The sequence below is a fragment of the Myotis brandtii genome, unplaced genomic scaffold (genome assembly GCF_000412655.1).
Source record: "Myotis brandtii unplaced genomic scaffold, ASM41265v1 scaffold667, whole genome shotgun sequence".
NCBI lineage: Eukaryota > Metazoa > Chordata > Mammalia > Chiroptera > Vespertilionidae > Myotis > Myotis brandtii.
The window spans coordinates 1,632,951-1,659,558 of record NW_005370593.1 but is presented as its reverse complement, the minus strand read 5'-3'; the positions used below and the strand labels follow the sequence as shown (position 1 = coordinate 1,659,558).

Here is a 26,608-nt window from a genome sequence, read left to right as displayed (position 1 = left end):
GGGCTGCACTTAGGGATTGGGCCTGCCCTCTGCCACCCGGGAGCAGGCCTAAGCCAGCAGGTCGTTATCTCCCGAGGGGTCCCAGACTGCGAGAGGGCACAGGCCGGGCTGGGGGACCCCCCTCCCCTCCCGCCCCCCGAGTGCACAAATTTTTGTGCACTGGGCCTCTAGTTTTCTATAAAAGGCTAGACAGTAAACATTTTTGTCTTTTAAAGCCAGAAGGTCTTGTTGCAATTAATCAATTTTGCTAATGTAGTGCCTAAATGACACAAATAATATTTAAAGAAATGATCATGGTTGTGCTCTAATAAACTTTATTTACAAACATTGAAAACTGATTTTCATGTCACAAAATATTTTTTAAAAAAAAACCATTAAAAATGTAAAAACCACTCTTAGCTCATAAGCTGTATAAAATAGGCAGCAAGCCAAATTTGGTGTATAGACTGAACCCTGATCTAGTCCAATAAATCTCTTTAATCATCTCAAGAACATTATTTAAAGTGGTTCTTCATTTATGCTTATTTTAATTTAAGCTCCTTTTAGATCAAATTATTTCAGAGATGTCAAAATGATTTATTGGTCAAATCCAGCCACTTTTCTATTCTAGCAATAAATCACATGACTATAAAGTAGAAACTTAAAATATAGCTGTAATTAAGTGATAAAATTTAATTCCAAAGTCACAGGATATAACTATAATTATCATGACCATAAAATACATACTAATTTAAAAATATATATAATTTAAATGAGCCTTATCTCCTTCAATGTAACTACCTTATTGGTGTTACCAATTCCCACAACAACTACAGAAATGGATTCGTAAGCTATGGTATGTTCTCTTGCCTACCTTATGTTTTGGAAAATGTTTTTTTTCTGATGATGGATATGAATTATTTTTTGAAAAGCCAGAGTCATTCAAAGTTAAGCCTGAAAGATGATCAAATTGGCTTACCCTATTTAAGGTTCATAAACTGGTCTTCAAGAGAATTTCAAATAAAGAGATCTGAAAACATTTTGGAGAACCCAGAAATAGACCCAAACCATTATGTTCAATTAATATTTGACAAAGGAGGCAAGAGCATACAATGGAGTCAAGACAGTCTCTTCAATAAATGGTGCTGGGAAATTTGGTCAGATACATGCAAAAAAATGAAACTAAATCACCAACTTACACCATACACAAAAACAAACTCAAAATGGTTAAAGACCATAAATGTAAGACAGGAAACCATAAAAATCTTAGAAGACGCCACAAGACAGCAAAATATCAGACATATGTTGTAGCAATATCTTTACTGATAAAGCTCCTAGGGCAATGGAAACTAAGGAAAAAATAAAGAAATGGGTCTACATCAAAATAAAAAGCTTCTGCACAGCAAAAGAAACCATCAACAAGACACCAAGAAAGCCCACTTCATGGGAGAACATATTTGCCAAGGCTATTTCAGATAAGGGTTTAATCTCCAAAATTTACAGAGAACTCATACAACTTAACAAAAGGAAGATAAACAATCCAAACAAAAAATGGGCAAAGGACATAAATAGACACTTTTTGAAAGAGGACATACCATACAGAAGGCTGAGAGACATATGAAAACATGCTCAAAGTAACTAATCATCCTAGCGATGCAAATCAAAGCAACAATGAGGTACCATCTCACACCTGTCAGAATGGCTATCATCAACAAATCAACAAATGACAAATGCTGGCAAGGATGCGGAGAAAAAGGAACCCTCATGCACTGCTGGTGGGGATGCAGACTGGTAAAGCCATTGTGGAGAACAGTATGGAGTTTCCTCAAAAAATTAAAAATGGAATTCCCATTTGACCCAGTGATCTCACTTCTAGGATTATATCCCAAGAAACCAGAAACACCAATCAGAAAGGATATATGCACCCCTATGTTCATAGCAGCACAATTTACAATAGCTAAGGTTCGGAAACAGCCTAAGTACCCAGCAGCTGAGTGAATTAAAAAACTGTGGAACATCTACACATTGGAATCCTATGCTGCTATTAAAAAAAAAAAAAAAGGAACTTTTACCATTTGCAACAGCATGATTGGAACTGGAGAGCAATTAAGCCAGTTGGAGAAAGATAAATATCACATAATCTCACTCATATGTGGGATATAATGATCAACATAAACTGATTAACAAAAACAGATCCAGAGACAAGGGGCAGGGGAGTAGGGGTTTAGAGATCAACCAAAGGACTTGTATGCATGCATATTAGCATAACCAATGGACACAGACACTGGGGCAGTGGGGGCTGCCCTCGGGGTGGGAGTGGGGGAGGGTGTCAATCAGGGGAAAAGGAGACATATATAATACTTTAAACAATAAAAAAATTATACTTCAATGCAGCTGTTTAGACAAGGTTTTGTTTTAATTTTATAAGCAATGGAAAGCCATTTAAGATTTGTAAATGAAGAAAAACTATTGAAAAAAAATTGCCAGTAAAGAATTATTCAGATTAAAATATTTAAAGAAAAGAATACACAGAGTGACACCAGGGATGCACACACAGAGAGAATAAAACAACGACGTGATGATATAACAAGAAGGTGGCCATCTGTTAGCCTCAGAAGAAACCAACCCTGACACCTTGATCTTGTTCTTCTAGCCTCCAGAACAGAGAGACAATAAATTTTTGTTGTGTAAGCCAAAAAATAAAAAATAAAAAAACACATTTTGGGGAATGGAGTAAGTACATAGCTTCCTAAGGTGACTGGTTAGAAAACAAGTATTTGTGTAGATATTTAAATTCTGGTATATATTAAAAGTTAGTCTAGTCAAATCACCCATTATAATATTTTACATCAGAAAACACAAAGTTCATAGTTATGTAAACCTTCCACAAGACTGTTACCTAATGTCATCAGAGCAGCAATCAATAACCATCCAGCTTGTGTGCGCTGAGCTGAAAGGCGACTGTTTTGAGAAGCAGAACACAGCAAATCCTCTGCTAATGTCAAAATAATCTATTTACATATAAAAGAACAAGGCAAAAAAAAAAGCATATCAGTTTAAGGTTATTGGACAAATAACAGCAACTAATAATAATGTCTTAAAAATTTAACTCTCACATATATTGGCATATAAGTGTACACAGAAACTCTGTAATTGTTTGCAGAATATGTGCAACAACATAGTACAACTGTTTAAGTTTAGCTGTATAGAACTTGAACTTATTTTTATTTTTAAGTAACCATCTTAGATAGTAACTACCAAAGAAAACCTCATTACAGGAATCTTTTAAAAATTTTGCATACCACTTTAAAAATAGATATATATATTTACTGATTTCAGGGAGAAATGGAGAGGGAGAAAGAGATAGAAACATCAATGATGAGAGAGAATCACTGACTGGCTGCCTCCTGCAAAGCCCCCACTGGGGATTGAGCCCGCAACCTGGGCATGTGCCCTGACTAGGAATTGAACCGTGACCTCTTCGTTCATAGGTCAATGTTCTATCACTGAGCCACACTGGCTGGGCTAAATTTTTGCATACCATTTTGATACCTAAGTGGCTATATACTACAGAAGTTAAAAGCTTTCAAAATAACCTCATATTGAAGTTTCAAAGTACAGTGAGATTCATTAAAATGTTATATTTTAAAAGTCTATGAAATAGGTAGTGTTATAAACTGAGAGGAAAAACCAGATATTTCACATTCATGACTAATGCATGCTTGTACAGTACAAAAGCCAACAAGTATCTAATATGCCTAAGAAAATATCTCTATTACTAGTCACTTTTATTATGACTTGGCATGTAAATTTTCTAAAGAGGTAGGCTAGTGGATTTTAAAACAACCAATCAACTTACTGCTAATTTAGGACTACTTGCGGCCTATATTCAATGGATAACACTCAGAGAATGAGAACCAAACCAACCATCCTGTCTGTCTAACCTAGTAAGATCTGTGGATATTAAATTTAACTATATAAATGCAATGGTAATTCTTTACTTCACAAGATGTAATGTGTTTAGAATGTAATTTAAATGAAGGTATCACTTCCCAAAGTTGTTAGTCACCTTAATTCAAATGGTGTTGGCCAGATATTCCAGGCTTGTACTGTGCATTTCCTGCCCCAGACCTGGAACCAGTCATTCCTCCATGAAGCTCTGGTTCCTTTACTAGAAATGGTATTTAGAGCCATAATCTGGGCACTAGGGGTTGTCCCTGCTACTTGGTTGTCATTGCTTTGAGGTCTTTTCACTGGACAGAGGACATAAGTGTTTTCAAAAATAGGAAATTATAAATTCATAGTAATATTTTCTATTCAAATTTAACATATGGACTTTTACTTAACTTTCTTGCTTCTATAAAGACAGCACTTTTAAAAAAAATTTTGTTTTATTGCTTAAAATATTACAAAGAGTAGTACATATGTCTCCCTTTTTCTTCCCCCTTTGACCTTCCCCCGGCCTCCCCTAAGCCCCAGTGTCTTGTGTCCATTGGTTATGCTTATAGCACTTTTTTAAATATGGAAAATCTTGGTTCCTAAGAACATTGTGTCTATTTTATCTAACTATATTTAATTTCAAAATAATATCACCACTAATAATATTAACTATAAAATTATCACATGAAGCTTAAGATTTCTTTTGCAGCTCTATTTGTCTTTTACAATGCAACTTAAATATTTTTATTGATTTCAGAGAACAAGGAGAGGGATAGACAGAAATACCAATGATGAGAATCACTGATAGGCTGCCTCCTGCATGCCCCCTACTGGGGATCAAGCCTAAAACCTGGGCATGTACCCTGACTGGGAATTGAACCCTGAACTCCTGGTTCATAGGTCAACATGCAACCACCAAGCCATTACCGGCCAGGCTATAATGCAATTTAAAATGTATTTTATGGCAGAGCTAAATATATATCAAAATAAAGCCTTTAGGAACAAGTTCTTTTATTAAATGAAGATACTTTTAACAAAAAGTACAGAAAGCATTTCTGTTTAAGAGTGGGTAAGACATTATTTAACCAGTCCTTCCATTTTCACACTAATTATGTTGATAATATTTAACACTTAAGTGATACACAGCTGACTGCTCAGAAATTTGTCCTGCATGGCTGCAACTGGGTGATACTCTGAACATACCATAACCACGGAATTGTATACTTTAAAAGGGTGAACTTTATATAATGTGAATTATCTCAAGAAGACCATGATGCCCTGGCCGGTGTGGCTCAGTGGCTGGAGCATCCGCCTGCGGATGGAAGGGTCCCGGGTTCGATTCCGGTTAAGGGCACATGCCCGGGTTGCAGGCTCAATCCCCAGTAGGGGGCGTGCAGGAGCCAGCCGATCCATGTTTCTCTCTCTCTCCCTCTTCCTTCCTCTCTGAAATCAATAAAAATATATTAAAAAAAAAAAAAGACCATGATGTTTTTAGGAAAAACTTAAAATGTCATTATTGTATGTAGAGAATGAAATCATTACCTTGCCCTTTCCATGAGGAATTCCTAAAGGACAATGTTTCACTGCTCCCAATAAAGCTGCCACAGCAAAACTAAAGCCAGTCACTGCTTCGGGTGAAGACTTAAGTACAGTAAGCCTTTCAAGGCAACGGTCCAAGAGCGGCGTTAGGTAAGAAGGTAATGCCACAGCAATGCAGTGTAGACACCAGGCTGCTGTTAGCCGAACAGATATGCTAGGATGAAGAATAACTGAAATGACACTGTCAAGAATGCCTAGAACAGAAAAACAAACAATGCCTTAGCTACACAGATAAGACTCACTAAGTCAAAGGAATAAGTAGTCACATGAATCAAGTATATATTATCTTCATCAAAAGCTAAATCAGAAAAAAAGTGATACATAATTATAAATAACTTTTGTATCCAATAATTGTTTCTTCTAATATATCTCATGAAAAGTGGCTTAAGTTAAGTCAGTACAAAAAAGAAAACTTGTATCTCCTAAATATGCCAATGTTCTGTTTACTTTATCTTGAGATTATTATTAATTATACTAGCATTAAAATTAGTAAGCTGCCAGGCTGGTGTGGCTCAGTGGCTGAGTGTTGACCTATGAACCAGGAGGTCAAGGTTTGATTCCTGGTCAGGGCACATGCCTGGGTTGTGGACTCCATCCCCAGTGGAGGGTGTGCAAGAGGCAGCCAATCAGTGATTCTCTCTTATCATTAATGTTTCTATCTCTCTTTCCCTCTCCCTTTCTCTCTGAAATCAATAAAAAATATCTTTTAAAAATTATCAGTAAGTAACAAAAGTACCTTGAGAAGAAATGTTACACACCATGCTCTATCCTCCTTTTTAAAAAAAATCCCTTCTGGCACATTTATATACGTAATTAGTATACTTCCTATCTACCATATTGCTCTTATATGAGAATAAAATGTTAAGCTCTAGGATTTGCTAGGTGCTCAATGCACTACTAAACAACTATGAAGAAAGTGGACTACCACTACTAGTTAGAAAAAATATCCACATTTGCAATGATTCAACATACACCTTCACCAAAACATATAATAGTTCATATTGACTGCTACTTTAATAATATGTACCCTCGGATAAAGAGTTTATGAACAAAATATAATGTAAAGCTTCAGTGTACAGGAAATGTGTATCACAAAGGACAAAAACCATTAAAAATTATTTTTAAAAGTGACTACAAGAAAGAAGCCAGTCACAATAGACCACATACTGTATGATTCCATTTACATGAAACGTCCAAACAGGAAAATCCATAGAGACAAAAAGCAGATTAGTGGTTGTCAAAGACTCGGGGAAAGGGAAATGGGGAGTGACTGCTAATGGGTGCAGGACTTCTTGGGATGATGAATACATCCTGGGATTAGATAGTGTACAACTTTGAACATACCAGAACCACTGAATTGTATACTTTAAAAGGGTGAACTCTGTATAATGTGAATTATCTCTCACAATGATTAAATAATTTTCAAGAAGAGAAAGAAAACAGAGATTGCTTACAAAAAACTTTGAGGAAGTGAATTACTTGTACCATATAAAAACTAATGTTTTCACTGCAGATGAGAGATATGAGTTCAGTTTTACTTCTCCATTTTCCCATTATCTTAACTATCCCCAGAGAGAAAAGCAGGGTGGTAGGAGAGACATAGAGAACAAGCTTCAATAGCAAAAGCAACCCTATATATATATGCATATGTGTATATATGTGTATATGTATATATATGTTTTAATAATCTTGATTACTAGTATATGTATTTCATAAAACATCTCTAGTAAATACACAGTGGTATCTATAAGAAATAAACTGTAGGAGGGAGATTTTCTTCCTTGGAAAAAAGTTGTGTAGAGTAAAAATAAAAACAAGTTCAGATGAGCCACAACAATAGATACCTGCACTTGAATCCTGCAGCAAAGGCGCAGCTGTGGTCCCGAGACCGTGTATGAGATTTCCGAGTTCTTGTAAAGCACACACCAGCATATGCTGGCTGGCTGCTACATCTGTGGAGCCAAGCCGGGTTTCCAAATTACCGTCACACATCACAGCATCTGACAGAAGTATAAGAATTAACTACGCAACAATGCTTTGCTAAAATAGATTACAGCAGGTGAGTGTTAGGAGTGGAACAGTATAAAAGCAAAAATTAGTACCTCCACTTGATCTATATAACTGAAATACTAAAAAGAGGACTTCCATCAACAAAGAACTGAACTAATTTACCGAATCAGTTCAAGCAACCTGACCATAGATCCCTTATTATTCCCTTAGCAAGTGACACTGAAAGAGAGAACTAATGGAAAAGTAAAAAAGATTCCAATTTTATTGATACACAAGATGAACAGTACAGGAATTGAGATAAAAACTGTTTCAAAAACAATGCATCAGCTTCTATTGTAAGATCATGAATTCGGATGAAATATTATTACCAGCCTTTAAGATTTGTACGTATGATAGTTATTACTATGTTAGGTAACTTATGTATCATTTATATATTGACTACTCTGAAACAACTGATGTCTGTTATTAGTGTTTTTTGTATTAATATAGTAATATACCAGTGTAGCTTTTCCTTAGGGACAAATCCTTTAGCACTGTTAAAACAGGTCATTTTAGTAGATTCATACCGACAACTTTCTTTAACTTCCATATAGCCTGGCAAATATCCTTCGCAGCAGCAATTTGAGCCTTTTCTCCAAGAAGGCCTCCTATAGTAGCTCGAAGGATAAATGAAACACAACGGCGGCCGCAGACAGCATCAGCCTGAGCTTGGGTGACTTTAGGGTGTGACTGTGACACAAGGCTTAGGATATGAGAAAGAATGGCAGCAAAATTCTTCTCTAGCCATGCTCCTCCTAGTGTTGAAATAAATACCACATAAGCCTAAAAAAGAAAGAGGAGTTTTATCTTCAAAATGAAATAATTTCAATTCTATGTTAATATCTTCTCTTCCACAAATATGCAGAATTTACTAATATTTCTTTTATCTTTTCTCATTTACAGCCACTTTAGCTATATGAATACAACACTATTTTTTTTGTTTTCTAAGCCAAACTGAATTTGCAGTCTTGCATTAATGCTGCCTGTTTTATTTTGGCTTTATGAAAGGTTTCAGAACAGTCAGCATAGCCAACTAATATGTAAAAATGTGTCTGTGGCTTCTCTGAACAAAGAATTCAAGCTCTTTCACATTCTGAACAAGAAAATCCAATAAAACATATGAACACATTGTAAGAATTAACTGTGTTCCAATATCATAACTCTAAGGGATTTTAGTTCTAGAAACTATAAGTTTATAGTGATGAATCACTGCTCTTTATTTTTAAGAAAGTAATGGTTGCCCTAGCTGGTTTGGCTCAGTGGATAGAGTGTCGACCTGCGGACTGAAGGGTCCCAGGTTCGATTCCAGTCAAGGGCATATGTCTGGGTTGCCAGCTTGACCCCCAGTGGGGGGCGTGCAGGAGGCAGCCGATCAATGATTCTCTCTCATCATTCTATCTCTCTCTTTTCCCTTCAATAAAAAAATATTTTTTTAAAAAGAAAGTTAATGGTTTATCTTACTCCAGAGATACAAGAACAGTTTTCTTAGGTAATTTGTTTTTTGAAAAACTAGTTTACAATTAATTATACTGGGACATTCCCAGTGGGGTGTGTGCAGGAGGCAGCCAATTGATGTTTCTCTCATCAATGATGTTTTTAATCTCTCCCTCTCACTCCTCTCTGAAATCAATAGAGATATGTCTATATTTTTTAAATTAAAAAAAATACAGGCTTGTTTTGAACCATAATGGCATTCAGGAAACAAGATAATTCTAAGAAAGAATGCAGAAACCTTTGTTTTGTTTTATTCTAAGATACTTTTACCAGAGTTTAGTTTATTAAATTTTGTTTAGGACCAGGAATTTAAGCACTTAAGTAGATAACATGCTGTAATATTTACTTAGGAGTTGAAACCATATAAAATGGAAATACAATACTGCCCATGCTGAAAAATATGTACCTAATAGCTTAAACTTGAATTGTACATGCACACATAAACACAATAAAAAACATGTTAAACCACAAGATACATAAAGATACAAGGCCTAAAAACAAAATACTCATGTTTCAAAGGAAATAAAACAAAAATATCCCATTACCAGGAATTGAAAATATTGTGTGGAATAGCCTATCTAGGTGGCTTTATGGTAAATAAGGTTCTCTCTCATAATCTAGCTTTTAAAAAGCATTTTGGCCTAGCCCTAGCTGGTTTGGCTCAGTGGATAGAGCGTCAGCCTGAGGATCCAAGGGTCCCATGTTTGATTCTGGTTAAGAGCACATGCCTGGGTTACGAGCTTGGTCCAATGTGCAGGAGACAGCCAATCAATGATTCCCTCTCATCATTGATGTTTCTATCTCTCTCTTCCTCTCTGAAATCAATAAAAATATGTATTTTTTAAAAAGTGTTTTGGCCTCACCGTATCTATTTATAAATATAAGAGCATGAGTGATGACCCTGTATAGTATCACTTCTGGCTGGAGTCAGATCCTAAAACCTTCATTACGGGCCAGTGAGAATTACATTTAGATACTGACTTGTGATCCTAACCTGAGTAATTCCAACTCGAACATCCCTACTGACTGAACTGGTTCCTTTCAGCATATCACCACTGGCTCGAAGAAATCCTGAACTCCCACGTAGAAACCCTGTTCCTAGTAATTCCAGAACTTCCTCCAGAGATACTCTGCGAATGCTTTGACGTGAGGCTGCTATAATAAAGAACAAAACATGTGATTTTTGTATTTTGCAGACTATATTTTAATGCATGATCTTGATTAGAATGTTAACTGAAACAAAAATAAATTAAAAACTCAAATAAAATGCAAAATTTACAGGGCATCATACACGTTAACACACAAATTCACACAAGGGTTCAGAGGTCAAATCATAATGGACTCCGAAGCATCCTTTCAGTGACGTCTTAAAGTCTACATCACTTTGAGATTATGAGCTATTGCTCTCTTTTCCTCAAATAATTTAAAAGGCTAAGAGTATCCTAAAACAATGGAAAACAAATAAATTGTCCCAATTCTCCAAGAATGAAAAATGCAATACAATGCTTTGAAATTCTTTTAAAATAATTAAAATGCCAAAATCATAATTTTATTTTTCCAAAGGCTTATATAAAGTAACCACTGTATCCTACTTTTAAAACTTCTCAACTGCAAGTACAACTTTTGTTACATCCCCAGTCTCTGAAGAAATCAAAGCCAAATATTACTAAAACTTCTCAGTCAGCCCTTGGGCTACAATAATTAAAAGATTAGTCTGTCTTCAGTTTGACACAGCTGATTCTCCCTTTGAGTATCTCCTTAAAAAAAAAAAAAAGAACCCATTTTCTTCCTTTCATTTTTCTGAAAAATGATGGTCACGAGCTCTGACTCTTGTTATTGATTCAAGTCATACATAGTACAGAAATAAACTTTCATTAATCAAAAATATGAACCAAAAAAATCTACTCCTTAGCTTAAAGAGATGTTCCGTGGAAACAAAGGAAAATCTATGATGGCCTTTGGAAGAGAAACTTTAGCGAATAGTACAAAATCCATGCCCTTGTGCATCATAAATTCTAGGAAGGAGACAACAATAAATATAATACATGAATAGGCATATAGTATGCTAGACAGTGACTGAAAGCCATACAAAAAAATAGAACAGGGCAGAAATATAGGAGGGGGCAGTGTTGTTGTGTTTTTCAACAAGGTAGTCAGGGAATGGTTAATTGAAAGGGTGACCTCTGAACATAATTCCGTAAGTGAGGGAATTAGGCACGCAGATCCTAAAACTTCAGGATCCGAAAGTTCTAGGATCTACCTAGAGAAAAGGTGTTCTAGCCAGAGGAAATAGCTCAGACAAAAAAAAAAGCCTTGAGGAGAGATATGGTGCCTAATGAGTCCAAGCAGAGATATGTAGACAAAGCAGTGGAGGGGTCTAGTAGGAAACAGACCAGGCTACAAGGATGAGTAGAGAGAAGACAAAGGATCTTATAGATCCTTGTAAGGATGTAAGTGAAGTGAGGTGCCAGTGGAGAACCTTGAGCAGAAGAGTGATACAATCTGTCGCTTGGCCTCTGTGCTAAGAGGAGACTGTATAGAGGGGCAAAGGTAAAAGTAGGAGAACCCATTAGGAACAATTAAGTAATTCAAGCAAAGGGTGATGGTGGCTTAGATCAAGGTGGCTGCCATAAAGTGGAGTCTGAACAGACATACATATGTATTTTTAAGTTTTTTTATTAAGAAAATTTTCAAAATTACAAAAAAGCTACAATAAAATAAATTCCCATATGCACTCCAGCTACACTCACAATATTTTCCTTATTACTTCCTCATTTTTTAAGAACATACATATGACTAGTTGTTTTACAGAAGATCCCTCAATTTGAGTTTGTCTAGTACTTCCTCAGAATTTTTGGCAAGAGAACTAAGCAAGTATTGCTGTAAGCCTTCTCAATGCATAACATCAAGGGCACTGTAAGGCTTGGTGTCAGTCTGCCCCTGCATTGGTGATACTATCTTTGAACACCTGAGTAAGATGTTGGCCAGGTTTGTCCACTGTCAAATATTATTTTCCCCGCTGTAATTATTATGTAACCTATGTGATGATACTTTAAGATGGCATAAATATTCTATAACTTATCAAACTTTCACCCAAGAATGTACTGAGGATTCCTACCTGCATAAATTATCCTATATACTAAAAGCCTATTATGCAAATTGACCGAATAATGGAAGGACCAGTGTAATGACCAATCGCCATGATGCGCACTGACCACCAGGGGGAAGACGCTCAACACAGAAGCTGCCCCCCAGCCCACAGGCCCCAGGCCAGCCAAGGCGGTGCCAGCGGGGGTCCCCTGATTGCCCTGCCGGTCACTCCACAGAGGGAGGCGACCAGCGGCAGCAGGGGGGGTGGGGCCGGTGAGCAGGCGGAGCCAGGCAGGGCAAGGCTGGTGCCAGCGGGAGCCCCTGATCACCGCGCTGGTCACCCCACAGATCGGCCCAGATCACCGGCCAGGCCTAGGGACCCTACTCATGCACGAATTTAGTGTACTGGGCCTCTAGTTACTGTAATAATTCCAATAATGTCATTGCCTAAAAATTACTCTTTCTACAGTTATTAGCTGAATTCCACCATAAAAAAGAGCTCTTCCTTTTCCTTTACTTATCTTCAGTAATCTATAAAAATAAGATTCCTTTTTATTTAATAGGTTATCCATTTTCTGTCGTTACTAGTTTTGTCTCTAATATTGTCCTAAATTTGACCAGTGGAAGACTCTTGAGAAAGCTGGCCAATGGAGTTCCTTACTTTTTGGCATAAGATGTTCTAGGCTCATGTTCAGACTTTTCCAGCTCCAACCCCATAATAAGCCATTTCTTCAAGGAATCCTGATTCTGGTTATGTTTTAAGATTGTCAAGTAGAATAGCTATTGAGTGAGAGAGAACAGTAAAGGGTGACTTTAAAAATTTTGTTTGAACACCTGGAAGGATAGAGTTATCATCAATTTAGATTAGCAAGACTGCAAGTAAAGCCGGTGTGAGTATGTTGTGGGGAGGCGAAGTCAAGCATTCACTTTAGGACAAGTTAATTTGAAACATCAAATGGATATCAAAATAGAGATGTCAAATGCGCAGCTGGATATGAAAGTCTGGTGTCCAGCAGAGAAGTCTGGGCTAAAGATATAAATCCAGGAATCCCTGATATAGGTGATATTTAGATGGTATTTAAGCCATGAGATTGGATAAGGTCTCCAAGAGAATGAGTAGACATAAAGAGCAGGAGACCAAGTACTAGGTAATGTGCTTCTTCTACGACAAGACAAGGAATCATTGAAGAAGACTGAACAGGAATTCCTAGTGAGAAGGAAGGAAAACCAAGGGATTTTTAAAGGACCATAAGGTCCTAAGAAGAAAATGAGAAAAGAGTAAGGAGGATCAACTGAGCTAAATGATGCTGAAAGGCCAAGTAAGACAACTGAGAGTTGTCTGCTGGCTTTAGCATGGCTAAATATAGAATATAACTCCAAAAACAGCAGGGGTTTTTTATCTGTTTTGCTCAATAACATACAGATCTATATATTCAGAACAGATCTAGCCCAATATAAACACTCAACCAATTACTTATTACTGAGTGAATAAATGAACATGGAGGTCATTGGTTACCTTCACAAAAATAATTTTGGTGGTGATTGGGGAAAAATCTTAATTTAAGTGGGTTTGAAAATTATGGCAAGAGAGGAACTAAACACAGAGGGTGTCAACTCTTCTGAGGGAATATAGTCAACAATAACTATGCATGGTGCCAGGTAGGTACTTGAAATATCGGGGTGGGGTGGACTGCTCTGTGAAGTGCAAGATTGTCTAACCACAATGCTATACATCTGAAACTAATATAGAACAGTACTGAATGTAAATTGTAATTGAAAATAAATAAGTAAATTGATGCAAATAATCCAGAAAACAAAAGAAACCTCTTTTGAGGAATTTGCTGCAAAGGGAAGAAGAGAAATGGGGCTCTAGCTGGCTGACATACACAATTTTCTTTTTTAAGTGGGAGGCATAAAAAAAAGCATGTTTTGTATGGAATAACTTGATATAGAGGGAAATGTTGAAATATGAAAGGGAGACTTCCTAGAGCTATATCCTTGAGCAGGCGAGAGGATGAACCCTAACATATAGTATATCAAAAGTGTGGCTTTAACAGAAGATTGCATAATTCATCTTGAGTAGGAAAGTCAGAGTATATGTGTACAGATGGTACAAGGTGAGTGAATTTGATAGGGAAGCCTATGGAAGATAGGCCATCAAGTGAAAATAAGATGGGGGGAGAAGTAGGTATAAAATAGTCAATTAGAAAGTGGGAGAATAAATGGACTAGGGAAAAAATTATATCTGCCAGCCAACATTAAAGACCTACTTAAGGTTCATGGTCAAGAGGTGATTAAGATTACATAAACTCCTGGCAACTTACCCCAATGCTAGGAGAATGTCATACTCAATCTCTGCTTTTTAAGTACATTGGTATGAAATACAACCTATTTTAAGCTCATTAGTTTGACTAAGAATGTCATTTCAGTTCTGTACCTCATAATCTTTGCATATTGTGGTTGAAATGTACAATCCTCCACTGCATTTGTTTTCCAAATTCTTAAAAGCTTTATTGCTATTAGTCTCCTACTTTAAAAAGAATCTATCATGACATCTAGATCACTTTTTAGTTGTATGAAAATAACTCAATTATAATGCAAGCTAGAACTTACAGATGAAAGAATTTCTAAAATATTAGGCCAAAGTGTTTTAGTGTAGGTGAAGCTGGTTCTTCATTTTGTTTAGTCTGATTACAAAATTGCTGGTATTAGTTTAGTGCTATGATAGGAGGGTATACATTTAAATATCATTCACATTTGTTATATAATTCTACATTTTTACTTGTTTTTATTGCAAATATGTGCTAGGGCTAATGACACATTAATGTGCAATTCACCTTTTCAACATGGCTTAATTAAACATGTCTTCTAACTTCAAATTTTTAGGTGGCTCAAGATTTAACCTCTCAAATGCCCTGAACAACTTTGTTCTGGTTTGCGTGTTTTTTTTGTTTTTTTTCTTCTTCCTCTTCCCATCCACCTTTCCACCTTACCTCCCACCTCCACCATAAATTAGAAAGTATTGAATTACAAGATTAGAAGAACCACAATAAAAAGTTCTTAGTATACATTTTAAACTTGTGGGTCTCAATTGGAGAATGAGAGAACTGTACAGTTTGTTAGTGTTCTCAGGTAATTCTGATATGGTATATACTGCCTGTTCTCTCTCATCGCTGGTTCAGAAAACACTATGACTAGAAAAAACAGAATCCGCTTTTAATAACAATAAACAATTTCTAGAGCAATGGTTCTCAAACTTCATTGTGTATACAAATTATCTTTTATGTCTGCCAGCCATCATTAAGAGTTCTTGTTAAAATGAGAATTTTGTTTTACTAAGTTGGGCTGGGCCTGGGTTTCTGAATTTCTTAAAAGCTCCAAGGTGATGTCAGTACTCCTGGTCTATAAACATGAGAGAGGCAAGGTTGTACAGAACAAACACATTTTCCCTTGTGTGAGACTGTTTATTCTTTGGAGATAGAATAATAGAGCAAGTTTTCAATTATTTGTCATTATTTTATATATGCTGTAGATTAAATCCAGGCAAACTCTCATTTTAAAAAATACCCTATCCTTCCTTGCTCACTGCCTAGAAGTGTATAAATAGGGAACAAAAACTAACAAAGCAAATTTTCCAAATATAGTAAATTTCAAATAGCTGTTGTTTGGAATTATTTATCTCATCACTCCCTTATACAGACTTAGTAAATAGCAAGCCAAATAAATGTCTGTAATCAGATGCATGCTGTTTAAAAAAAAAATTCTCAAGATTTAGATAATCCCTCTTACTGGATAATACTTCACATTTACGTAAAAGAAAAACACCCAGAATGTAGAGGAAGACAGTGATTGAATAAAGTAAATTTCTTCAAGAGTAAATAGATAGAAGAATTTTTTCCCCTCAAACTTTTATTGAATTATTTGAAAATGAAATATTAGGACCTAGAGCAATGCTACAAACTAAAACTGATTTTTTTTGATAGTCTGCCTTTTTAAAAAAGAAATTAATGGGTAGTAATGCCACATACGTTTGTTTAAATCAATTGGGAAGACAATTACAGAAGACATTTGAAAATAATTAAATGAATTTACCTGCTCCTGGATGTTTAGAAATTATAGCTTTAGCCAACACTGTCCCTAGTAGCTTTGAAACTGAAATCCGCACATCATAATTGGAACCTTCAAATGACTTAAAACATAGTGTGGCCACACTGTCCAGGTCTGTACTCCACATGAAGCTGGCCTCGTTCTGAAGTTCAAAGAGACACTACTCAAGTGGAAAAACAGAAATTAATGAAAGACAAAATGTAAGTATCAAGTTCTGATCTAGATAAATTGTAGAAAGTATCAAGATTTAGCAAAAATAGAACACAAACCCAAAGTTTCTAAGTAATGATTACAGGGACAACAAGTGAATACTTATTAAAAATCATAAAAGCAATGTGTCCATATTGTGTGGGAGGAGAGGGCTGTAAAAGATGTCCTTAGGCCTGGCCAGCATGGCTCAATGGTTGAGCGTTGACCTATGAACGTGGAGGTCATGGTTCAATTCCTGGCCAGGGCATATGCCCAGGTTGCAGGCTCAATGCCCAGTGTGGGGCATGTAGGAGGCAGCTGATCAATGATTCTCTCTCATCATTGATGTTTCTATCTCTCTCTCCCTCTCCCTTCCTCTCTGAAATCATTACAAATCTATTTTTTAAAAATGTCCTTAGAACCAGTCAATTGGCTATGAATAATTGTGAGAATAATTCCATCATAAACAACTTTACTATACTATCTATTCAAATATGTTAACAAGGTATGATAAAAACAAATCACTTTCAAACAACATAAATTTTACATGTAAATTTTAGTTTATACAATTATAGGAAGGAAGCTTAGTAGCAAAGGAATACTGAGTCTGATCATTTGAACTCACCACTCGACAATGCACTGCTAACTACTAGATGAACCTTGGGAAATTCATAGAACTCTTTGGGTCTCCGTTTCCTCATGTTAAAGTGGGACAGCTGACTACCAAAGTTGCAGCTCTAAGATCATGGGGGTGTTTCCAGTGTTTTCACAGGAATAAACTGATTTACTTTTCAAATAGAAATTCTGCTTATTAGACCATTTCACCTTTGCAGCAGCACAACGAACAGCCATGGACCTATCTGTTAAGCAGGATCTAGCAGCTTTATAAATATCTCTGTGGCAAGGTGTAGCAGCAGCTCCAAGTCCTTTCAATATATTTTGCAGACTCAACATAATCTCATATCGACCTTGAGACTAACAAAGAGAAAAGAAAAAATTTAAATAGAGGGATAAAAGTACTGTGAAGAATAGCATTAAGCACTGAAATTTATCTCATAAATGAGAGAAATACTCAAGATTTTTATACATACTAACCAACCTATTCTGACATCAACAAACATTAATAGTTGCTATTTTATAAACATATTATATATTACACTTCAACACAAATTTCATAATGTTGATGTGAAATTATATGGAAAAGTGCCTAACACAAAGCTTGCGTGTTGTTAAATAGCCAATAAATGGTTGCTATAAATGAGGTAATATGGTAAGAGTGCAGGGTCTGACACCTACTAGGTACCTGACCTTGAACAAATCTATTTCTTTATCTATAAAATGGAGGTAATAGAACCCACTTCTCAGGTTGTCCCAAGGCTCAACAGTTAGTACATGTAAAGTACTTAGAGTAGTGCCTGAAATACAGTAAATGTTCAATAGATTTTATAACTATTAATATTTTTATCATTTACTGGTCCAAGTAGTTTAACTCAGAGGTTAGAAGTCTGGGCTTTAGATTTAAAAAGACCTGGATTTGAGTCTTGGCTCTGACCCTTAGTATCTGTGTGACTTTAAGTTGTTCTTACTTCTTTCTTCATCTATGAAATGAGGTTAGGATGAACCGCATAGAGCCAGTGTAAGAAGTAAATACTAGTAAGCCCCTGTTGGGAAGACATTCACCATAGAGCCTGGCACATAATAAACACTTAAGTAGTAGTAGCTGCTTGTATTACTGATGTTTTACTGAATGCCCTAAATGATTTCAACATCCCAGGAAGTTAAGTACACTGAAGATAGAAGACAAAAGTCAACATATTTAATATTTGAATTTTCCCATATTTTTATCTTGGTACATTAAAAAAAAAAGTGCATGAAACTACCAGTATTTTTATAAGTTATTTCAAACTGTCTTCTAGATTGTTTTTCTAAGTAAGGTAAGAACAAGAACTGGGGTGATGTTTTTATATTTAAAGGTGCTTAGGTATCCTTGACTATTAAGAATAAGATTTAAAATTTTTGATATATAATCATACAAATGCTTTCATTTCAATCTGATCGGTAAAGCTATAGTTGGCAAGAGACTACAGTGTCTTGGGAATCAAATAAAGAGAGAGCTACAGAAACAAAGGGTGTTCCACAGCGGTAAATGATGCCAACAAGTCAATGAGACTAAGGCTGAGCATATACTCCTCTGACAATTAAAAGGCCATCCAGATCCTGGTCATACTTACATCCTCTACGCTCTTTCCAACCCTGATTATATTCCTTACTCCCTTCTGATGCTGGTATAATACTAATCCATCCATTAGGCATACAGTAGTTACCAACTATGTATCTGGGTCCTTGGTGTCAAGCACTTGCTCTGGCACTAGTAAGTAGTATCAGATGGAAGAGGTGATAGGAGGAGGGATGGGTCTACCAAATACCTTAGTTTTGCCCATTTGTATTTGTCTGAATACACAAAATTCTATTACTGTATTATTGCTTTTCTAATAAAGCAATATACAAAGTACATGTATATCGCCTAGAAATATTTCATTTATGGTTCTATTTCTTTTTAAAATCTTTAGTATTGAAAGTATTACATACTTTTTCCCCCATTGACCCCCTTCCCCCTGCCAGGCCTTCACCACAGTATTGTCTGTGTCGATGGGCTTATGCATGTAAGTTCTTTGGTTGATCTCTAGCACCCCCCTTTCTGATAATTGTCAGTCTGTTCCAAGCTTCTATGTCTATGGATCTATTTTGTTCATCAGTTTATTTTGTTCATTAGATTCCACATATGAGTGAGATCATATGATACTTGATTTTGACTGGCTTATTTTGCTTAGCATAATACTCTTCAAGTCCCTCAATGCTGTCTCGAAGGGTAAAGGATTCCCCCGACCCCCTTTTTTTACAGCTGCATAGTATTCCATGGTCAAAATGTACCACAGCTTTTTAATCCACTAATCTACTGATGGGCACTCAGGCTGTTTCCAGATCCTAGCTATTATAAATTGGGCTGCTATGAACATAAGGGTACATATATTCTTTCCAACTGGTGTTTTGGGTTTCTTAGGATATATTCTTTGAAGTGGGATCACTGGGCCAAATGTTTATTTCTGTACATACTTATGTATGCTTGGCATAGGTAAAGAAACCATAAAACCTATAAAATACTATCTTTTATTTTTGGTCAAACTTGTAGTTACTTACCTCTGCACTCTTCATAGCTTTAAGAATATTCCCAACTGTTTCAGTAAAAGTGTTACTTAATATTCTACCCAACTTCTTGTACAAGGAACCCAAACATACCACAGCAGCACTGAAACAACATTTAAATTAGAAATTAGTCATGAATGGAAATAACAGAAATAAAAAAATAACTTAGAATATGTAAAGGTGACTTTTTAATTTTACTTTTAAAGGATAAAATTTCCCAGAATCTACCCGTTAAATTCTAAGGCATGACACTTAGGTGAGTATCAAATATTACACTTTCTTTTTTAAAAAATTACACACACACACACACACACATATATATATACACACACACACACACATATATATATATTTTATTTCAGAGAGGGAGAGAGAGATAGCAACATCAATGATGAGAGAGAATCATTGATCGGCTGCTTCCTGCACACCTCCCACTGGCTACTGAGCCCACAACTCAGGCATGTGCCCTTGACTGGAATCAAACCTGGGACCTTTTAGTCCACAGATCAACGCTCTCTATTCACTGAGCCAAACCAGCTTGGGCAAATAATACATTTTCAATAACAAAAAATTTTAAAATATGTATCTTCAATTAATCGAAATCTCAGCCCAAGAATTCCATTCCTTCAAAGCTTTTATATATTAGACTAGAGGCCCAGTGCATGACACTCGTGCACTGGTGTAGGGGGGTTCCTCAGACTGGCCTGCACCCTCTCACAGTCTGGGAGCCCTTGGAGGATGTCCGACTGACAGCTTAGGCCCGCTCCCAGGAGTGTGTGCCCCCTGGTGGTCAGTGTGCTTCATAGCAACCGGTTGTTGCACTGTTTAGTCAATTTGCATATTACGCTTAGGCCCGTTCCCCGCTCCTAAGCTGGCAGGTGGACATCCCCGAGGGGTCCTTAGTGCTGCCACAGAGGCGAGAGAGGCTCCTGCCACTGCGCTCACCAGCCATGAGCCAGCTTCTGGCTGAGCGGCGCTCCCCCTGTGGGAGCACACTGTCCACCAGGGGGCAGCTCCTATGTTGAGCATCTGCCCCCTGGTGATCAGTGCGCATCATAGCGACCAGTCGTTCTGCTGTTTGGTCGATTTGCATATTAGGGTTTTATTATAGAGGATACTTAAAGACAGTCTTAAAGGTAAAAGATAAGAAAAGCAATAATATTCTCAAGTCTGAAAACTACCAGAAAATATATTCTGATATAAGCTAAAATTAAATCAACAAAAATTTCTATGAAATTACTATTGTGGAATTATACATGGCAAATCAACTTCCTTAAAAACACAGGTAATAAAAATGAAATGAATTCTATAGAGAAAGAAACTAAGCTGCTATTTTTAGGATCTTAGAAGAGTATTTTTCTATGACATTTACTATTAATTTTAACTATTAAGAACTAATACACTAAAAGGACATCTAAAACATGCATGAAGAATTTAAAATACCTTTGCTTAAATATTCAATTGCTAAAATTTTAGTGCGTCAGTTTTCATTTCTAAATCTAGACTTCAAATATGTCTAAAATATTTTTTTAAAGAACTCTTTCTCAGTCAATAGGAATATGTTAGATTATTTTTAAAGTTGGATTTAAAAATAAGTAAAAAATTTATATTTAGCTTCAAAATAATTATTAAGTAGTTTGGGTTATTTATTAAAATGATATTATAAGGAAGCACTATTTAATTCTTGTTCCGTTTTAATATCTAACTTACAGTTTAGTGGGAAGGTAACTTGGAGAGTCATCTTTGCTACGAATAAGATCATTACATTTATCGATTGTCTCATAGACAGAGAATGTGTCTCCAATACCATAAAGAATGCCTAGATTCTTAGCAAGAAGTTTGCGGGTAGGAGGCCCTGGGGAGCTGTTCAACAAAGACAGGAGCTGCTCAACAAGAGTCTTCTGTTTCTCTTTCACATCACTCTAGAAAGGAAGGTAACAAAAAGATAATTCAAGTCAACATAATTACATGTAATCCTCTATTTTTTTTCCATATATTGAAGAACTAAAGGCTCTAGAAAAGTGTAAAATTATTTTGATTAAAAATTACAAGTAAATTGGTGGTGTGATCTTCATTATCATATGAATAGGTAGTTAGTTGCCCTGCTGGTTATTTCCACAGAAATATTCTGGACCACAATATACTGGAGTCTCTGTGAACAAAGACAATGGCTCTATTTCTCCTACATCTTTCTTCTTATGTTTGAAAGGTAGAGCAAATTTATATTTCAATAAGAGCTTCTTAGTTACTAAGCTCCCACCCCATATATAGTTGCATAATAAGCAACAACCTATAATCCAGTATCAGTGTTGACCTTGTAATGGTTACTTGTTTTACTCAGATCCTTTTCTAAGTTCAGTGCAATTTTCTTTTTGCAAGCTTATGCCCCTCAATGCCAATAATGTTACTCCAGTTTATGTGTCTTCTCTCTCAAAAAGGAATGCAGAATATCATTACAATGGTAATGGTATTTAGATGCTCACCAAGACTTAAACTTCCACAGTGAAACATCTGTTCATTTAGTGTATGGATTTTGTCTTTTGTTAAATTCTAAACGTCTCCATAAATAGTGTCTTTGTACCTCTTCTGCATTACAAATACTATTGTTATTTTGTAGAATATCCTTATATTTAGAGGTATGCAAAAAGTATTTAGAAGTAAAGCAGAACTTCACATGGCTCAGTAAATCAATAGGTCAATCAAATATGGCAAAATATTAATAACTGCTGAATGTATACGAAGGGTATGAGTGATTAGTGTTCTTTTTTTGTACCCATTTTATAAGCTTTTAAAAGGGAATATGTTTACTCAATGACTCTCCCATTAAAGGGTCCACACCTTTCTTTAAATTGAAACTCCTATGACATTATTTAGCACTATACTACACGGCTTCATGCATATGGAGGTACATAAAGTATACAGGGCTTCATGCATATGGAGGTACATAAAGTATAGGATATAATGAAAATATAATCTAATACAGTGTAGTCTGTAGTTAGTTTCTGAAATATTTTTGAGTAATATAAAAAATATGGGCTCATTTTTATTGCTTTTTTGAACAGAATAAATAAACTTCCTGTAACATTTCATTATAAAGTCTTAATAAGATCTAGCATTTGAAAGCTAATTTAGGTTATTCTGAACAGAACTAGAAAAGCAAACCAAAGGAACAAAATATTATCTGGCTTAAAGAAAAACAAACAAAAACCAGTTTTTGCAGTTTTACCTACCCTGCTGGTTGCTAGCAAGAGCTTTTCCAAATATCTCAACCAATCAAAAATAAACTGTGCCTTCTGAACTTCACCTAGTTGATTGCATGCTTCTTCATTCAGCAATAAGCTATGAGCTAATTCCATTCCTTGCAGAAAATTCTAACTGGTCTCAATTGTTCTTATTAAACATCAGTCAATACACCTAAGGAAAAAACAGAGGAAAATAACATTTTAAAATGAGAGTGAAAAGGAAGGAAATCTTCCACAGAATAGCATAAAGCATCATTAAATAGAGACATCTTTTATAACAGCTCTAGGGAGAAACTGGGAAAATCCCAATACTAAACTCCTGTTCACAAAGACATAAAATCCATTTTTGTATTCTCTACTCCTTATTTAGGAAGCTGACAGGCAAAATAGAGTAGCATTATTGACATTCATATGCAAAAGTGTGCTAACCAGAGAGACATTCCATTAAAATTCTGAAAATTTTGAGGTTAGACTATTCAAGTGCTCCATTGTAGTACAGTAAACTTTACACTTTGTGGACCTCTATTGAATGAACTTCGAATACATTGGGCAAAATTTCCAGTCCGTATGTCATACGTGAAGATTAACACCTTGTTAATTTAAAAATGCTTTTAACCAAGATTTGCTCATAATTAAATTTAACAGGCTACTGTTTTGTTATTAATTCACTGTTATTTTTAAACAAATTTTAGCAAATGGATCATATGTTGGAAAAAACACTGTAGTAATTTTGCCAACATGAATAAATATTACATATCTACAATTAGAGTCTACATATTTAAATCCAAGAGCCACCATGCTTGTAAACAATGTTCGGTGAATGATTGGCATGTGATCCCATCACATCCAACACGGTAATTGGTTCTGTTGTCAGTAATTGGTTCTGCTGTTGGGAGGAGTGACTTTCTGCAGCAGTTTTAACACATTGCCAGCTGATGTTCCCATGAGCACTAAGCCACACCCAGCCGTGTGCAGTCACTTGCGTAACTGGTGAATGCACCCATTTACTAGACCTATTCAGTATAAATTTAAAATTACAGTAATATATATAGAAAACTTTTCTGTGATATTAAACTTTTCATACATAATCAGTTTTCATTACACAAACGTGTCTACATAAGTAAAAACAGGTAAACTGACTAATTTGTCAATTTCTTAACGTACACATTCAGAAAACCTACTTTATTATATAACAGACTTTTGCCCAAATTAGTCCGTTATATCTAGGTCTTACTGCATAAAAATGGGTCATGGGTGCATATTAACAGATATCTAGACCTCCTACTAAAACTCTATAGGAAAGCTTCACATCTCCTTGGGCTTTACCCAGGAAGATATGCAGTCATTTACCTGGAGATCCAAACCAGGAGCAGAAGGTATTATTCCCGTTAGCATCTGTTCCCCTAGCCTAGTAAGACTCTGCTTGTAGCTTGAGGCTAGCAGTTCTGGGAAAGAGTTCCAACTCACCCAGTAGTCTCCTTATCTCTGTGAGCCTTGTGAAAGTAAACTCCTGTTTTAGAAGGCACCTGGATGTTGTCCAAGGATTGCAGCAATAAAAACCATATCTGCTCTGACCCAGATCCAATGTAGCGTTCACTTTGTTGTAGCAAATAATCAACAAAGGACAGAGGAGGTTTCGTTTTGTTTTTAAATTCATGAGCATCTCCTGAACATATCCTAGTGCCTTTCTGGAATACAAATAACATAAAGTGTGTACACACACACACTTACCAACTTATAAGACGACACTGTGATTATGAAATTTTTAATTTTTAGAATGTGCATGCTCAAGTATGTATTGGTAAAGTAGCATGATGTCTGCAACTCATTTTCAAATGGTTTAGCAAACCAATTAGTCAGCCAGAAAATTTGGCAAAATGTTAACAGTTGAATGTTGGTAGTGGGTATGTGAGTTATCTTTTTACTATCCTTTAATTTTTCTGTATTTTTTAAAAGGTCATGGTAAGTTGGAAAAAATTATTAAAGAAAATAAATTTAAAAACACACAAGCTGACTTTTAAAAACAAATCATTAGTATTACATATAGGAGTGACAGATATCAATAAGAATATTAAACACCAGAGAAGGCACCATATACGTAATAGATGAGCACTCTTACAGATGTAATACATCTGTAATACTTTCAACAATAAAGATAAATTTAAAAAAAAATAAATACAGGACTTTTATTTTTTTAAAAAGATGAGTATTCTTATTCAAGTATCAAAACTAAGTTTGAGCCCTGGCCAGTGTGGTTCAGTGGATAGAGTATCAGCCCACACATGGAAGAGTGGTGGGTTTGATTCTGGTCAAGGGCATGTACTTGGGTTGCAGGTGTTGATCCCAGCCTCCGTGGGGGTGTGTGCAGGAGGCAACCAATCGATGTTTCTCTCTCACATCAATGTTTCTCTCTCTCTTTCCTTACTCCCTTCCACTCTCTAAAAATCAATTGAAAAAAATATCCTCGGGTGAGGATAACAAAACAAACACTAAGTTTGATATATTATAAATAAAACTCCAAGCTAAACATAAACAGGTCATTGGAACTGCACAGAAATATAGACAGAATGCTACAGGTAATTAAACTAAAACATGTAAAATATATAGTTCATATTCCCTAAACAAATTTCAATCTTTTATAGAGAAGCCAGTAAGTAAAGATGTATTAGAAAATCAGATGGGAGACATGGAGAAGGTTTCCCGTCCCTCTTTCCTCTCTCCCTCCCTCCTTCCTTTCCTTCTTTTCCTCCCTTTCATTGTTTTTTCTCCCAGAGAGTTTACTGGTATAAAATTACCTACAGTATTAGGTCATCATAATTATTAAATAACAGAAAAGAGTCTCTTTTAAAGACAGTAGTCACAAACTAATACCCCATTAACCAAATTTGGCTTGTAATGAATTAGGAAAAAAAATTAGTTACAAATATTTAAACGTAAGATTTACATAAATACCTGGGTCCATGTTCCCATATAGTGCCTCTTAGAGGAGCAGGGACTCTTGAACAGGCCACAGTTGCCACCTGGCCTGCACTATTCATTTACATTATTTGCAGACTTCTATGGGTATTTAAATTTTCAACTCCTACTGCATCCTCTGGCTTGGGCCAATCGTCTAAATTCTGACTGTGATGCTGCCCCTGAGGCCAAAAAACAGGTTTTACCCATCCACCAAATGTCTCCTCACACCTGTGTGCCGCTTTAGCCATCTAGGTCGTCCCTCTCAATCAGTCCTGTCCGCCTGCCAATACAATCCATGACCTACCACTGAAAATCCTCAAGAAAAGTACATATTAGGTTATTTTCAGAAATGTCAATTTTAAGGAACAAGGACAATACAAACAATGGCGTTAACAAAATGACTTTACTGGACACATGAATTTTAGCTTCTTGTTTAAAAAAAAACTCTTTCCTTTCTTAAATTAGCAAAGGGAACTGACCAAAATATATACAATTAAGGATAAAGGTAATAAATGCTAGAGAAATAATTTCTGGAAGAAACCTAATGAACAGAAGGAGAAAAGCAATATCTATGACTGTGTAAGGGAAAAAAATAACCTCAATGTCATAGAGAAAATTTCTTATAACCACCGGGCAAGTCAAAATCCTATCGTAAGAATCAAATTACCCTTTTTGAGGTCATTACGACTGCTGAAAAGACATTTTTTCCCCTTAGGCAGCAGCAATATTGTGGTGTAAAATGATCTATCAAGAAGCAA

General features: G+C 35.9%; 1 protein-coding gene across 8 annotated transcripts in view; it reads right to left on the bottom strand.

Annotated features, from left to right (window-relative positions):
- HEATR5A (HEAT repeat containing 5A) overlaps positions 1-25,952 on the bottom strand; it is a 97,858-nt gene extending 71,906 nt beyond the window's left edge. For 2 of the 8 annotated variants that reach the window (XM_005880984.2, XM_005880986.2), the window contains exons 1-11: positions 24,243-24,342; positions 22,881-23,064; positions 21,361-21,572; positions 19,645-19,753; positions 17,272-17,421; positions 16,243-16,417; positions 10,055-10,215; positions 8,094-8,349; positions 7,362-7,517; positions 5,461-5,711; positions 2,879-2,990 (exon numbers count right to left, since the gene is read on the bottom strand). In XM_005880984.2, coding sequence (XP_005881046.1) covers positions 2,879-2,990; positions 5,461-5,711; positions 7,362-7,517; positions 8,094-8,349; positions 10,055-10,215; positions 16,243-16,417; positions 17,272-17,421; positions 19,645-19,753; positions 21,361-21,572; positions 22,881-23,006 — 1,708 coding nt within the window. In that variant the 5' untranslated portion in view covers positions 23,007-23,064; positions 24,243-24,342. Of the gene's footprint in view, positions 1-2,878; positions 2,991-5,460; positions 5,712-7,361; positions 7,518-8,093; positions 8,350-10,054; positions 10,216-16,242; positions 16,418-17,271; positions 17,422-19,644; positions 19,754-21,360; positions 21,573-22,880; positions 23,065-24,242; positions 24,345-25,934 lie in introns of those variants that run through there. The other 6 variants (XM_014528978.1, XM_014528980.1, XM_005880985.2 and 3 more) reach the window with 6 other exon arrangements.
- Positions 25,953-26,608: the final 656 nt, after the last annotated feature.